General features: G+C 43.7%; 1 protein-coding gene across 12 annotated transcripts in view; it reads right to left on the bottom strand.

Annotated features, from left to right (window-relative positions):
- LOC129856856 (protein MTSS 1-like) overlaps window positions 1-16,932 on the bottom strand; it is a 209,358-nt gene that overhangs the window by 189,420 nt on the left and 3,006 nt on the right. For 10 of the 12 annotated variants that reach the window (XM_055924574.1, XM_055924584.1, XM_055924580.1 and 7 more), the window contains exons 2-3: window positions 15,522-15,583; window positions 8,733-8,806 (exon numbers count right to left, since the gene is read on the bottom strand). In XM_055924574.1, coding sequence (XP_055780549.1) covers window positions 8,733-8,806; window positions 15,522-15,583 — 136 coding nt within the window. Of the gene's footprint in view, window positions 1-8,169; window positions 8,187-8,331; window positions 8,355-8,732; window positions 8,807-15,521; window positions 15,584-16,932 lie in introns of those variants that run through there. The other 2 variants (XM_055924582.1, XM_055924583.1) reach the window with 2 other exon arrangements.

Raw genomic sequence — 16,932 nt, 5'->3', positions numbered from 1 at the left:
TCTCTGACTCTACTACTATAGCCTAGTGTTACCTCTCTGACTCTACTACTATAGCCTAGTGTTACCTCTCTGACTCTACTACTATAGCCTAGTGTTACCTCTCTGACTCTACTACTATAGCCTAGTGTTACCTCTCTGACTCTACTACTATAGCCTAGTGTTACCTCTCTGACTCTACTACTATAGCCTAGTGTTACCTCTCTGACTCTACTACTATAGCCTAGTGTTACCTCTCTGACTCTACTACTATAACATAGTGTTATCTCTGACTCTACTACTATAGCCTAGTGTTACCTCTCTGACTCTACTACTATAGCCTAGTGTTATCTCTCTGACTCTACTACTATAGCCTAGTGTTACCTCTCTGACTCTACTACTATAGCCTAGTGTTACCTCTCTGACTCTACTACTATAACATAGTGTTATCTCTGACTCTACTACTATAGCCTAGTGTTACCTCTCTGACTCTACTACTATAGCCTAGTGTTACCTCTCTGACTCTACTACTATAACATAGTGTTATCTCTGACTCTACTACTATAGCCTAGTGTTACCTCTCTGACTACTACTATAGCCTAGTGTTACCTCTCTGACTCTACTACTATAGCCTAGTGTTACCTCTCTGACTCTACTACTATAGCCTAGTGTTACCTCTCTGACTCTACTACTATAGCCTAGTGTTACCTCTCTGACTCTACTACTATAACATAGTGTTATCTCTGACTCTACTACTATAGCCTAGTGTTACCTCTCTGACTCTACTACTATTGCCTAGTGTTACCTCTCTGACTCTACTACTATAGCCTAGTGTTACCTCTCTGACTCTACTACTATAGCCTAGTGTTACCTCTCTGACTCTACTACTATAGCCTAGTGTTACCTCTCTGACTCTACTACTATAGCCTAGTGTTACCTCTCTGACTCTACTACTATAGCCTAGTGTTACCTCTCTGACTCTACTACTATAGCCTAGTGTTACCTCTCTGACTCTACTACTATAGCCTAGTGTTACCTCTCTGACTCTACTACTATAGCCTAGTGTTACCTCTCTGACTCTACTACTATAACCTAGTGTTACCTCTCTGACTCTACTACTATAGCCTAGTGTTACCTCTCTGACTCTACTACTATAGCCTAGTGTTACCTCTCTGACTCTACTACTATAGCCTAGTGTTACCTCTCTGACTCTACTACTATAGCCTAGTGTTACCTCTCTGACTCTACTACTATAGCCTAGTGTTACCTCTCTGACTCTACTACTATAGCCTAGTGTTACCTCTCTGACTCTACTACTATAGCCTAGTGTTACCTCTCTGACTCTACTACTATAGCCTAGTGTTACCTCTCTGACTCTACTACTATAGCCTAGTGTTACCTCTCTGACTCTACTACTATAGCCTAGTGTTACCTCTCTGACTCTACTACTATAGCCTAGTGTTACCTCTCTGACTCTACTACTATAGCCTAGTGTTACCTCTCTGACTCTACTACTATAGCCTAGTGTTACCTCTCTGACTCTACTACTATAACCTTGTGTTACCTCTCTGACTCTACTACTATAGCCTAGTGTTACCTCTCTGACTCTACTACTATAGCCTAGTGTTACCTCTCTGACTCTACTACTATAGCCTAGTGTTACCTCTCTGACTCTACTACTATAGCCTAGTGTTACCTCTCTGACTCTACTACTATAGCCTAGTGTTACCTCTGACTCTACTACTATAGCCTAGTGTTACCTCTCTGACTCTACTACTATAGCCTAGTGTTACCTCTCTGACTCTACTACTATAACCTAGTGTTACCTCTCTGACTCTACTACTATAGCCTAGTGTTACCTCTCTGACTCTACTACTATAGCCTAGTGTTACCTCTCTGACTCTACTACTATAGCCTAGTGTTACTTCTCTGACTCTACTACTATAGCCTAGTGTTACCTCTCTGACTCTACTACTATAGCCTAGTGTTACCTCTCTGACTCTACTACTATAGCCTAGTGTTACCTCTCTGACTCTACTACTATAGCCTAGTGTTACCTCTCTGACTCTACTACTATAGCCTAGTGTTACCTCTCTGACTGGGGCTACTCTGCTCTGATACTGCTGCATCATCAGTCATCATAAAACTCTAGTACTGCTTCTGTCCTTAAACCAGCCGGAGTGGCTACAGGAAAAGACTTGTGTGTGTGTGTGTGTGTGTGTGTTCCGTCAGTGCCTGATGAATGTGTGTGTCGCTGAGCTTCTATTAATAGCCCTGTGTACAGGTGGAAGTGACAGCCTGCCAGGATGAGAATGGATTTTCTACAGCCAGCAACTCTTTATACAGCCAGCAGCTCTTTATACAGTCAGCAGCTCTTTATACAGTCAGCAGCTCTTTATACAGTCAGCAGCTCTTTATACAGTCAGCAGCTCTTTATACAGCCAGCAGCTCTTTATACAGTCAGCAGCTCTTTATACAGCCAACAGCTCTTTATACAGTCAGCAGCTCTTTATACAGCCAGCAGCTCTTTATACAGCCAGCAGCTCTTTATACAGTCAGCAGCTCTTTATACAGTCAGCAGCTCTTTATACAGCCAGCAGCTCTTTATACAGCCAGCAGCTCTTTATACAGCCAGCAGCTCTTTATACAGCCAGCAGCTCTTTATACAGCCAGCAGCTCTTTATACAGCCAGCAACTCTTTATACAGCCAGCAGCTCTTTATACAGCCAGCAACTCTTTATACAGCCAGCAGCTCTTTATACCGCCAGCAGCTCTTTCTACCGCCAGCAGCTCTTTCTACCGCCAGCAGCTCTTTATACAGCCAGCAGCTCTTTATACAGCCAGCAGCTCTTTCTACCGCCAGGAGCTCTTTCTACCGCCAGCAGCTCTTTCTACAGCCAGCAGCTCTTTCTACAGCCAGCAGCTCTTTATGCAGCCAGCAGCTCTTTATACAGTCAGCAGCTCTTTATACAGTCAGCAGCTCTTTATACAGCCAGCAACTCTTTATACAGTCAGCAGCTCTTTATACAGCCAGCAGCTCTTTATACAGGAAGCAGCTCTTTATACAGGAAGCAGCTCTTTATACAGGAAGCAGCTCTTTATACAGGAAGCAGCTCTTTCTACAGCCAGCAGCTCTTTCTACAGTCAGCAGCTCTTTATACAGCCAGCAGCTCTTTATACAGTCAGCAGCTCTTTATACAGTCAGCAACTCTTTATACAGTCAGCAGCTCTTTATACAGCCAGCAGCTCTTTATACAGTCAGCAGCTCTTTATACAGTCAGCAGCTCTTTATACAGCCAGCAGCTCTTTATACAGTCAGTAGCTCTTTATAGTCAGCAGCTCTTTATACAGTCAGCAACTCTTTATACAGGAAGCAGCTCTTTATACAGTCAGCAGCTCTTTATACAGCCAGCAGCTCTTTATACAGTCAGCAGCTCTTTATACAGCCAGCAGCTCTTTCTACAGTCAGCAGCTCTTTCTACAGTCAGCAGCTCTTTCTACAGCCAGCAGCTCTTTATACAGTCAGCAACTCTTTATACAGTCAGCAACTCTTTATACAGCCAGCAATTATTTATACAGTCAGCAGCTCTTTATACAGCCAGCAGCTCTTTAACGTTCTACATCCAGCATAGATATAAATGTGCTGAAAACAAATAGTCTCCCTGTTTAAAAAGAAGATGGAGAACTAGCTATGAAGGATAAATACTGGAGTTTTGGTGCAGCTACAGACAACAAGCTATGAAGGATAAATACTGGAGTTTTGGTGCAGCTACAGACAACTAGCTATGAAGGATAAATACTGTAGTGTTGGTGCAGCTACAGACAATTAGCGCAAAAATAATAGTGCGATATTGTCAAACCGATACAATATGATGTATCGTAAAAATATATATCCCGGTTTGTAGCTGTATCGATTTTTTCCCCCCCATCACTAGTTCCCTGTATGATGAAGTGTAGCCTACTGATGCCAGATGTGGTGTGTGTGTGTGTGTGTGTGTGTGTGTGTGTGTGTGTGTGTGTGTGTGTGTGTGTGTGTGTGTGTGTGTGTGTGTGTGTGTGTGTGTGTGTGTGTGTGTGTGTGTAGGGTGGAGAGGGCCGTGTGGGCAGAGAGAGGGCGGTATCACGGCTTCAAACAGCAGCCTGAGGGATTTACTACCCACAGGATCAACCACCTGATCCCTTCATATTCCCCACCCCTGCACAACCCCTTAAAACAACATGGCCGCCACTGCACCAGCAGACAGACCTGGGTCCAAATAATTCAAGCAGGCTGCTCAAGAAACCATTAGCCACAGTACTGCAAGGAGCCAAGAATCACTGTGGTAGGCTGCTGATAGGTTAACACTAGTCTTTCTATCATCTCTCCTACGAGGACCTGGAACATTCCACAGCCAACTAGTGGGCTAACTATAGTCTAATAATTACCACATGTTGTAGTGGGCTAACTATAGTCTAATAATTACCACATGTTGTAGTGTAGTGGGCTAACTATAGTCTACTAATTACCACATGTTGTAGTGTAGTGGGCTAACTATAGTCTAATAATTACCACATGTTGTAGTGGGCTAACTATAGTCTACTAATTACCCCATGTTGTAGTGGGCTAACTATAGTCTACTAATTACCACATGTTGTAGTGGGCTAACTATAGTCTACTAATTACCACATGTTGTAGTGGGCTAACTATAGTCTAATAATTACCACATGTTGTAGTGGGCTAACTATAGTCTAATAATTACCACATGTTGTAGTGTAGTGGGCTAACTATAGTCTAATAATTACCACATGTTGTAGTGTAGTGGGCTAACTATAGTCTAGTAATTACCACATGTTGTAGTGGGCTAACTATAGTCTAATAATTACCACATGTTGTAGTGTAGTGGGCTAACTATAGTCTAGTAATTACCACATGTTGTAGTGTAGTGGGCTAACTATAGTCTAATAATTACCACATGTTGTAGTGTAATGGGCTAACTATAGTCTACTAATTACCACATGTTGTAGTGTAGTGGGCTAACTATAGTCTAATAATTACCACATGTTGTAGTGTAGTGGGCTAACTATAGTCTACTAATTACCACATGTTGTAGTGGGCTAACTATAGTCTACTAATTACCACATGTTGTAGTGGGCTAACTATAGTCTAATAATTACCACATGTTGTAGTGGGCTAACTATAGTCTACTAATTACCACATGTTGTAGTGGGCTAACTATAGTCTACTAATTACCACATGTTGTAGTGGGCTAACTATAGTCTAATAATTACCACATGTTGTAGTGGGCTAACTATAGTCTAATAATTACCACATGTTGTAGTGGGCTAACTATAGTCTAATAATTACCACATGTTGTAGTGGGCTAACTATAGTCTAATAATTACCACATGTTGTAGTGGGCTAACTATAGTCTACTAATTACCACATGTTGTAGTGTAGTGGGCTAACTATAGTCTAATAATTACCACATGTTGTAGTGGGCTAACTATAGTCTAATAATTACCACATGTTGTAGTGGGCTAACTATAGTCTAATAATTACCACATGTTGTAGTGGGCTAACTATAGTCTAATAATTACCACATGTTGTAGTGGGCTAACTATAGCCTAATAATTACCACATGTTGTAGTGGGCTAACTATAGTCTAATAATGACCACATGATGTAGTGGGCTAACTATAGTCTAATAATTACCACATGTTGTAGTGGGCTAACTATAGTCTACTAATTACCACATGTTGTAGTGTAGTGGGCTAACTATAGTCTAGTAATTACCACATGTTGTAGTGGGCTAACTATAGTCTAATAATTACCACATGTTGTAGTGGGCTAACTATAGTCTAATAATGACCACATGATGTAGTGGGCTAACTATAGTCTAATAATTACCACATGTTGTAGTGGGCTAACTATAGTCTACTAATTACCACATGTTATAGTGTAGTGGGCTAACTATAGTCTACTTATTACCACATGTTGTAGTGTAGTGGGCTAACTATAGTCTAATAATTACCACATGTTGTAGTGTAGTGGGCTAACTATAGTCTACTAATTACCACATGTTGTAGTGGGCTAACTATAGTCTAATAATTACCACATGTTGTAGTGGGCTAACTATAGTCTAGTAATTACCACATGTTGTAGTGGGCTAACTATAGTCTAATAATTACCACATGTTGTAGTGGGCTAACTATAGTCTAATAATTACCACATGTTGTAGTGGGCTAACTATAGTCTACTAATTACCACATGTTGTAGTGGGCTAACTATAGTCTAGTAATTACCACATGTTGTAGTGGGCTAACTATAGTCTACTAATTACCACATGTTGTAGTGGGCTAACTATAGTCTAATAATTACCACATGTTGTAGTGGGCTAACTATAGTCTAATAATCACCACATGTTGCAGTGGGCTAACTATAGTCTAATAATTACCACATGTTGTAGTGGGCTAACTATAGTCTACTAATTACCACATGTTGTAGTGGGCTAACTATATTCTAATAATTACCACATGTTGTAGTGGGCTAACTATAGTCTAGTAATTACCACATGTTGTAGTGGGCTAACTATAGTCTAATAATTACCACATGTTGTAGTGGGCTAACTATAGTCTAATAATCACCACATGTTGCAGTGGGCTAACTATAGTCTAATAATTACCATATGTTGTAGTGGGCTAACTATAGTCTAATAATTACCACATGTTGTAGTGTAGTGGGCTAACTATAGTCTAATAATTACCACATGTTGTAGTGTAGTGGGCTAACTATAGCCTAATAATTACCACATGTTGTAGTGTAGTGGGCTAACTATAGTCTAATAATTACCACATGTTGTAGTGGGCTAACTATAGTCTAATAATTACCACATGTTGTAGTGGGCTAACTATAGTCTAATAATGACCACATGATGTAGTGGGCTAACTATAGTCTAATAATGACCACATGTTGTAGTGGGCTAACTATAGTCTAATAATTACCACATGTTGTAGTGTAGTGGGCTAACTATAGTCTACTAATTACCACATGTTGTAGTGTAGTGGGCTAACTATAGTCTAATAATTACCACATGTTGTAGTGGGCTAACTATAGTCTAATAATTACCACATGTTGTAGTGTAGTGGGCTAACTATAGTCTAATAATTACCACATGTTGTAGTGGGCTAACTATAGTCTAATAATTACCACATGTTGTAGTGGGCTAACTATAGTCTAATAATTACCACATGTTGTAGTGGGCTAACTATAGTCTAATAATTACCACATGTTGTAGTGGGCTAACTATAGTCTACTAATTACCACATGTTGTAGTGGGCTAACTATAGTCTAATAATTACCACATGTTGTAGTGGGCTAACTATAGTCTAATAATGACCACATGATGTAGTGGGCTAACTATAGTCTAATAATGACCACATGTTGTAGTGGGCTAACTATAGTCTAATAATTACCACATGTTGTAGTGGGCTAACTATAGTCTAATAATGACCACATGTTGTAGTGGGCTAACTATAGTCTAATAATTACCACATGTTGTAGTGTAGTGGGCTAACTATAGTCTACTAATTACCACATGTTGTAGTGTAGTGGGCTAACTATAGTCTACTTATTACCACATGTTGTAGTGTAGTGGGCTAACTATAGTCTAATAATTACCACATGTTGTAGTGGGCTAACTATAGTCTAATAATTACCACATGTTGTAGTGGGCTAACTATAGTCTACTAATAACCACATGTTGTAGTGGGCTAACTATAGTCTAATAATTACCACATGTTGTAGTGTAGTGGGCTAACTATAGTCTAATAATTACCACATGTTGTAGTGGGCTAACTATAGTCTAATAATTACCACATGTTGTAGTGGGCTAACTATAGTCTAATAATTACCACATGTTGTAGTGGGCTAACTATAGCCTAATAATTACCACATGTTGTAGTGGGCTAACTATAACCTAGTAAATCCACCTCCGCCAGGATGTTCAACTTCACACAGGATTCCATCCCAGGACGTTCAGCTTGAACAACAGGACAACAGAACAGTAGAACAGACTTCCTAATTCCGCCGATTCTGCTCCCATTGTCTATGGGACTGTATGACTGCCTATGTTGAAGACCTCCTGCACCTCATACCCCCACAGGCTCCCCTCCCCCCCCCCCCCCCCCCCACCCCAGGACGGGTACATGGTCCTACCTCGTGTGTTGGTGGCCAGGTCAACCCCCCCCCCCCCAGGACGGGTACATGGTCCTACCTCGTGTGTTGGTCATACCCCCCCACCCCACCCCAGGACAGGTACATGGTCCTACCTGGTGTGTTGGTGCCCCCCCCCACCCCAGGACAGGTACATGGTCCTACCTCGTGTGTTGGTGGCCAGGTCAGCCACTCCCCCCACCCCACCCCAGGACGGGTACATGGTCCTACCTCGTGTGTTGGTGGCCAGGTCAGCCACTCCCCCCCCCCCCCCCCACCCCAGGACAGGTACATGGTCCTACCTCGTGTGTTGGTGGCCAGGTCATCCCCCCCCCCCCCCCCCAGGACGGGTACATGGTCCTACCTCGTGTGTTGGTGGCCAGGTCAGCCACTCCCCCCCCCCCCCCCCACCCCAGGACAGGTACATGGTCCTACCTGGTGTGTTGGTGGCCAGGTCATCCACTCCCCCCACCCCACCCCAGGACAGGACAGGTACATGGTCCTACCTGGTGTGTTGGTGCCCCCCCCCCCCCCCACCCCACCCCAGGACAGGTACATGGTCCTACCTCGTGTGTTGGTGGCCAGGTCAGCCACTTTCTGAAAGGCATCCAGGAAGGCTGCAGCTGCCACCACGGTCGCCCTGGAAACAGAAGCAGAATCCAGCTGGTCACGCTTTGGCCCTCATTTAAACTACCCTTAGCTGAAGTGAACACACATGTACCGACCCACCGACCGGGCACATGATTAGCCATGGGCAGCGTCCCAAACCACACCCCTTATTCCCTATGGTGCAGTACGATACAAATGTAGTGCACTTTAGGGAATAGGGTGCCATTTGGGATGCAAATACTGTTGGGCCTGGTTGAAGCCGTTAGCTATCTCTATCTGAGATCTACTGTTGTTTCAAGGGAAAAGGCCAGGGGTTGCTAGTTATTAAAGCATTGTTAGGCCTATACTGTTAGCTGATGTTCGTTCACAACAAGATAAGAAGAATGTGGGTCCTCTCTGTGTCTGGCCACGGGCCTCGCTTTAACATCTCTGGTAATGGCCTTTAATGACCGCGATAACAGAGATAGGGCCTACAGCCTTCCGCTTTTCATCATAGTAGAACTATAAGTCTGAACGGCTAGGCTGTTGAAATGTTTGGAATGTCTTGTCTGGCTGCAGTGTGTGGAAAGGAGCCGTCTGAAATCTAGGTATCTCATCAGAGTCCCTGTGCTTTGACTTCTGAGGTACGTCACGTGATTAAGATCTCAGGGTCGGGGCTAGTCAGACGTAGGCAGGGCTGTTAACTAGTCGTGTTGGATATCAGCAGTAGTTTCTCTGTGACACACACACACACACAACACACACACACACACACACACACACACACACACACACACACACACACGATTGTTGACTGGTCTTGGATTACATCTACATGGGATGGGAGTACTATCAGTCTCCAGGCTATGTGACACACCTCTGGAACACTGAGAACAATACCTGTAGTCATAGTGACAGTAGGTGACGTAGATCTGAAAACATTGTTTCAGCGTGTCATCTTAGCGTGCCGAGGGCTTACGCAGCTTTGCATGGTCATAAAACATACGTTCAAGTACAACTATGTCCCAAATGACAACCTATCCCGTACATAGTCCACTTGTTTTGACCAGGGCCCCACACTAGATCAGTGTGGTTGGACAACATAGTCTACACTACAGACCACACAGAGGCCATGGAGAAGTGGCCATATTGACTGACCTGTTACAGAATGTACGGCCCAAATGACACCCTCTTTCCTACAGTTGAAGTCGGAAGTTTACATACACCTTAGCCAAATACATTTAAACTCAGTTTTTCACAATTCCTGACATTTAATCCCAGTAAAAAATTCCCTGTCTTAGGTCAGTTGGGATCACCACTTTATTTTAAGATGTGAAATGTCAGAATAATAGTAGAGAATGATTTATTTCAGCTTTTATTTATTTTATCACATTCCCAGTGGGACAGAAGTTTACATACACTCAATTAGTATTTGGTAGCATTGCCTTTAAATTGTTTAACTTGGGTCAAATGTTTTGGGTAGCCTTCCACAAGCTTCCCACAATAAGTTGGGTGAATTTTGGCCCATTCCTCCTGACAGAGCTGGTGTAACTGAGTCAGGTTTGTAGGCCTCCTTGCTCGTACACGCTTTTTCAGTTCTGCCCACAAATTTTCTATGGGATTGACGTCAGGGCTTTGTCATGGCCACTCCAATACCTTGACTTTGTTGTCCTTAAGCCATTTTGCCACAACTTTGGAAGTATGCTTTGGGTCATTGTCCATTTGGAAGACCCATTTGCGACCAAGCTTTCACTTCCTGACTGATGTCTTGAGATGTTGCTTCAATATATCCACATAATTTCCCATCCTCATGATGTCATCTATTTTGTGAAGTGCACCAGTCCCTCCTGCAGCAAAGCACCCCCACAACATGATGCTGCCACCCCCGTGCTTCACGGTTGGGATGGTGTTCTTCGGCTTGCAAGCTTCCCCCTTTTTCCTCCAAACAAAACGATGGTCATTATGGCCAAACAGTTCTATTTTTGTTTCATCAGACCCCCATGTGCAGTTGCAAACCGTAGTCTGTCTTTTTTATGGTGGTTTTGGAGCAGTGGCTTCTTCCTTGCTGAGCGGCCTTTCAGGTGATGTCAATATAGGACTCGTTTTACTGTGGATATAGATACTTTTGTACCTGTTTCCTTCAGCATCTTCACAAGGTCCTTTGCTGTTGTTCTGGGATTGATTTGCACTTTTCGCACAAAAGTAAGTTTATCTCTAGGAGACAGAACGCGTCTCCTTCCTGAGCGGTATGACGGCTGCGTGGTCCCATGGTGTTTATACTTGCGTACTATTGTTTGTACAGATGAACGTGGTACCTTCAGGCATTTGGAAATTGCTCCCAAGGATGAACCAGACTTGTGGAGGTCTACAATTTTATTTTCTGAGGTCTTGGCTGATTTCTTTTAATTTTCCCATGATGTCAAGCAAAGAGGCACTGAGTTTGAAGGTAGGCCTTGAAATACATCCACAGGTACACCTCCAGTTGACTCAAATGATGTCAATTAGCCTATCAGAAGCTTCTAAAGCCAGGACATAATTTTCTGAAATTTTCCAAGCTGTTTAAAGGCACAGTCAACTTAGTGTATGTAAACTTCTGACCCACTGGAATTGTGATACAGTGAATTATAAGTGACATAATCTGTCTGTAAAAATGACTTTTGTCATGCACAAAGTAGATGTCCTAACCGATTTGCCAAAACTATAGTTTGTTTACAATAAATTTGTGGAGTGGTTGAAAAACGAGTTTTAATGACTCCAAGCTAAGTTTATGTAAACTTCCGACTTCAACGGTATATAGAGCACTACTTTTATGGGCCCTGGTCAAAAGTAGTGCCCTATATAGGGAATAGGGCGCCATTTGGGACGTAGAGTCTGTCCCAGAACAACAGAATTCTTTATCAACTCAAAAGTTCTACGTCTGATATGAAATGACTAACATCCGTTTGACCAGGAACAACACTGTCCTTATCAACCTGTAATGGTATTACCACAGACTGTGTTGTAGCGGGTTGGAGCTAACCACTACACACAAGGGTGTGTTGCTAGTCTCTGGCGGAAAAATACACACACACACACATGCACCCGCCCACACACACACACAAAGACATACAGACGCACACTCTCCACAAGCACATTCCATTCTATTTAAAGGGAGAGCCACTACAGGGGAAACCTCTGGTTGTGTTAGTCTCTGTTGGATACTACTGTGCACTATATAGGGAAAATGATGCACTTTGGGATGCACTTTATGAAACATTATGTCGGGGGAAGTTGTAAAAATAACCTATTTTGCAACAAAAAAGCAACGGATGGATTTAAAAACTATAATTAGATAATTTCCTAGAAGGCAGTGTGGAAGAGGACAGCTAAATGACAGAGCACTTCAGCCGACCCTAACATTATTACAGAGTAAGATACGCTGCCAATCAGCCTGTCCTCCAATTCTACCCAGCAGAGATCACCAGAGAGGTGGGTAGAGGTAGTAGCTAGCGCGAACGAGCTCCTGCGTTGCCAAGGGCTAAAATAAAAGTCAGTTCTATTTCTGACGCAGATCGAGCTGCAAGTCCTGCCTCTCCCATTTCCTCATTGGTTTATAGAAGCAGGTACCCACGTGCAATCTCCTCATTGGTTATACCCACGTGGGTGACTGAAGATGGACGAGGTCAGTAGCGGTAATGCACCTAATTTATGAAAGTTTTCAATCGCAATATAAAGTCAAGAGAAGAAAAAGCCTGGCAAGAGTAGAGATGACTAGAAACGATTCGGTTGGCCGTTTTATGTGTGGATTAATTGGTGGAGTAGAGGACCTTGTGCATTTCAGGTAAAATAACAACTCAATGTTTATATCCCAGAACAAATTAGCTAGCAAGTGCAAGCTAGCTAGCTAAATTGCCATAAATGTTTCATGCTTTTCGACCTGTCTCCAAATTAATGTAATTGGTTCAGAGTTTGTTATGATATTTTAACCTGCGTGTCGTGATCGCATTTGGTGTGGGGGGACTAAATACATTTATGCATGATGGCGCACGGGCGCAGCCGGTTTGGGTTCCGTGCCAGACCGCTGCTCCACTCGGGAGGACATCCATCCTGTTACAGCCACAGCTGCCATACAATTCCACCCAGACACAGCAAAGATCACAGAGTCCTGCACTTCAGTGTCTGGTATGGGGGTGAGGGGGTTTAGGCCTAGGTGAGACAATCCTTCAGCAACCCCTCAACACTCAGACTCACAGACTCAGACTCACAGACTCACAGACTCACAGACTCACAGACTCACAGACTCACAGACTCAGCACAGAGAACCATGGAGTAGAACTAGGCCTAGAACCTACACTATTAGCAACTACACCGTAGTTCAACCACAGCTGCTCTACACTATTAGCAACTACACCGTAGGTCAACCACAGCTGCTCTACACTATTAGCAACTACACCGTAGTTCAACCACAGCTGCCCAACACTATTAGCAACTACACCGTAGTTCAACCACAGCTGCCCAACACTATTAGCAACTACACCGTAGGTCAACCACAGCTGCCCTACAATTCCACACATTACAGATCTCAGATAGGTGGGTAGAGGTTGGACGTTGGGGCAGAACCAATAATGACGGACAGTTGGAGACAGCTCTCTACAGCATGACACTTGTTAAGGGTCTACCTGTGGTAATAATGAGGGTCTACCTGTGGTAATAATGAGGGTCTACCTGTGGTAATAATGAGGTTCTACCTGTGGAAATAATGAGATGGTCCTGACTGTGGTCTTGTTGAGGGTCTACCTGTGGTAATAATGAGAGGGTCCTGACTGTGGTAATAATGAAGGTCTACCTGTGGTAATAATGAGGGTCTACCTGTGGTAAAAATGAGGGTCTACCTGTGGTAATAATGAGATGGTCCTGACCGTGGTCTTGTTGAGGGTCTACCTGTGGTAATAATGAGGGTCTACCTGTGGTAATAATGAGGGTCTACCTGTGGTAATAATGAGGGTCTACCTGTGGTAATAATGAGGGTCTACCTGTGGTAATAATGAGGGTCCACCTGTGGTAATAATGAGGGTCTACCTGTGGTAATAATGAGATGGTCCTGACTGTGGTCTTGTTAAGGGTCTACCTGTGGTATTAATGAGGGTCTACCTGTGGTAATAATGAGGGTCTACCTGTGGTAATAATGAGATGGTCCTGACTGTGGTCTTGTTAAGGGTCTACCTGTGGTAATAATGAGGGTCTACCTGTGGTAATAATGAGGGTCTACCTGTGGTAATAATGAGATGGTCCTGACTGTGGTCTTGTTGAGGGTCTACCTGTGGTAATAATGAGGGTCTACCTGTGGTAATAATGAGGGTCTACCTGTGGTAATAATGAGGGTCTACCTGTGGTAATAATGAGAGGGTCCTGACTGTGGTCTTGTTAAGGGTCTACCTGTGGTAATAATGAGAGGGTCCTGACTGTGGTCTTGTTAAGGGTCTACCTGTGGTAATAATGAGAGGGTCCTGACTGTGGTCTTGTTGAGGGTCTACCTGTGGTAATAATGAGGGTCTACCTGTGGTAATAATGAGATGGTCCTGACCGTGGTCTTGTTAAGGGTCTACCTGTGGTAATAATGAGGGTCTACCTGTGGTAATAATGAGGGTCTACCTGAGGTCTTGTTGAGGGTCTACCTGTGGTAATAATGAGATGGTCCTGACTGTGGTCTTGTTAAGGGTCTACCTGTGGTAATAATGAGGGTCTACCTGTGGTAATAATGAGGGTCTACCTGTGGTAATAATGAGGGTCTACCTGTGGTAATAATGAGGGTCTACCTGTGGTCTTGTTGAGGGTCTACCTGTGGTAATAATGAGGGTCTACCTGTGGTAATAATGAGGGTCTACCTGTGGTCTTGTTAAGGGTCTACCTGTGGTAATAATGAGGGTCTACCTGTGGTAATAATGAGATGGTCCTGACTGTGGTCTTGTTAAGGGCTACCTGTGGTCTTGTTGAGGGTCTACCTGTGGTAATAATGAGGGTCTACCTGTGGTAATAATGAGGGTCTACCTGTGGTAATAATGAGGGTCTACCTGTGGTAATAATGAGAGGGTCCTGACTGTGGTCTTGTTGAGGGTCTACCTGTGGTAATAATGAGGGTCTACCTGTGGTAATAATGAGATGGTCCTGACTGTGGTCTTGTTAAGGGTCTACCTGTGGTAATAATGAGGGTCTACCTGTGGTAATAATGAGGGTCTACCTGTGGTAATAATGAGATGGTCCTGACTGTGGTCTTGTTAAGGGTCTACCTGTGGTAATAATGAGGGTCTACCTGTGGTAATAATGAGGGTCTACCTGTGGTAATAATGAGAGGGTCCTGACTGTGGTCTTGTTAAGGGTCTACCTGTGGTCTTGTTAAGGGTCTACCTGTGGTAATAATGAGATGGTCCTGACTGTGGTCTTGTTGAGGGTCTACCTGTGGTAATAATGAGATGGCCCTGACTGTGGTCTTGTTGAGGGTCTACCTGTGGTAATAATGAGGGTCTACCTGTGGTAATAATGAGATGGTCCTGACTGTGGTCTTGTTGAGGGTCTACCTGTGGTAATAATGAGGGTCTACCTGTGGTAATAATGAGGGTCTACCTGTGGTAATAATGAGAGGGTCCTGACTGTGGTCTTGTTAAGGGTCTACCTGTGGTAATAATGAGGGTCTACCTGTGGTAATAATGAGCGTCTACCTGTGGTAATAATGAGATGGTCCTGACTGTAGTCTTGTTGAAGGTCTACCTGTGGTAATAATGATGACTCACCTGAGTTGAGATTGTAGTTTCCCAGCCTTGCTGATAAAGTCTTCCCAGATGGGGTAGCTGTTCTGTGGAAACAAACACAAAGTACAGGAATATCAGAACATCTTGTTTTCCCTGAGCACAACATCTGTCAGAAACACAAAACAACATGAGAACAAAACACACACACACACCAAAAACACTTTTTTTTACCAGCTATTCCCATTGAGGTAAAAATAGCTATTTTCCAAGCAAAACCTGCTCATCAAAGTGATGATGGACTAACATATTAGACTTTATATTGACTATATTTTGTGAACACACAGTAACGAACACACGGTAACGAACACACGGTAACGAACACACGGTAACGAACACACGGTAACGATCACACGGTAACGAACACACGGTAACGGACACACGGTAACGATCACACGGTAACGATCACACGGTAACGATCACACGGTAACGAACACACGGTAAAGAACACACGGTAATGAACACACGTAAAGAACACACGGTAACGAACACACGGTAACGAACACACGGTAACGGACACACGGTAAAGAACACACGGTAAAGAACACACGGTAACGGACACACGGTAACGAACACACGGTAACGAACACACGGTAACGGACACACGGTAACGAACACACGGTAACGAACACACGGTAACGGACACACGGTAACGATCACACGGTAACGGACACACGGTAACGGACACACGGTAACGGACACACGGTAACGAACACACAGTAACGATCACACGGTAACGGACACACGGTAACGGACACACGGTAACGAACACACGGTAACGGACACACGGTAACGATCACACGGTAAAGAACACACGGTAATGAACACACGGTAATGAACACACGGTAAAGAACACACAGTAATGAACACACGGTAACGAACACACGGTAACGAACACACGGTAACGAACACACGGTAACGAACACGCGGTAACGGACACGCGGTAACGGACACGCGGTAACGGACACGCGGTAACGAACACGCGGTAACGAACACACGGTAACGAACACACAATAATGGACACACGGTAACAATCACACGGTAACGGACACACGGTAACGGACACACGGTAACGGACACACGGTAACGGACACACGGTAACGAACACACGGTAACGATCACACGGTAACGATCACACGGTAACGATCACACGGTAACGATCACACGGTAATGAACACACAATAATGGACACACAGTAACAATCACACGGTAACGGACACACGGTAATGGACACACAGTAACGAACACACAGTAATGGACACACAGTAACAATCACACGGTAACGGACAAACGGTAATGGACACACAGTAAGGAACACACAGTAATGAACACACAGTAATGGACACACAGTAATGGACACACAGTAACGAACACACAGTAACGAACACACAGTAAC

Source organism: Salvelinus fontinalis, chromosome 6, assembly GCF_029448725.1.
Source record: "Salvelinus fontinalis isolate EN_2023a chromosome 6, ASM2944872v1, whole genome shotgun sequence".
NCBI lineage: Eukaryota > Metazoa > Chordata > Actinopteri > Salmoniformes > Salmonidae > Salvelinus > Salvelinus fontinalis.
The sequence above is the reverse complement of the archived record's forward strand: the minus strand, read 5'-3'. Positions and strand labels throughout refer to the sequence as shown.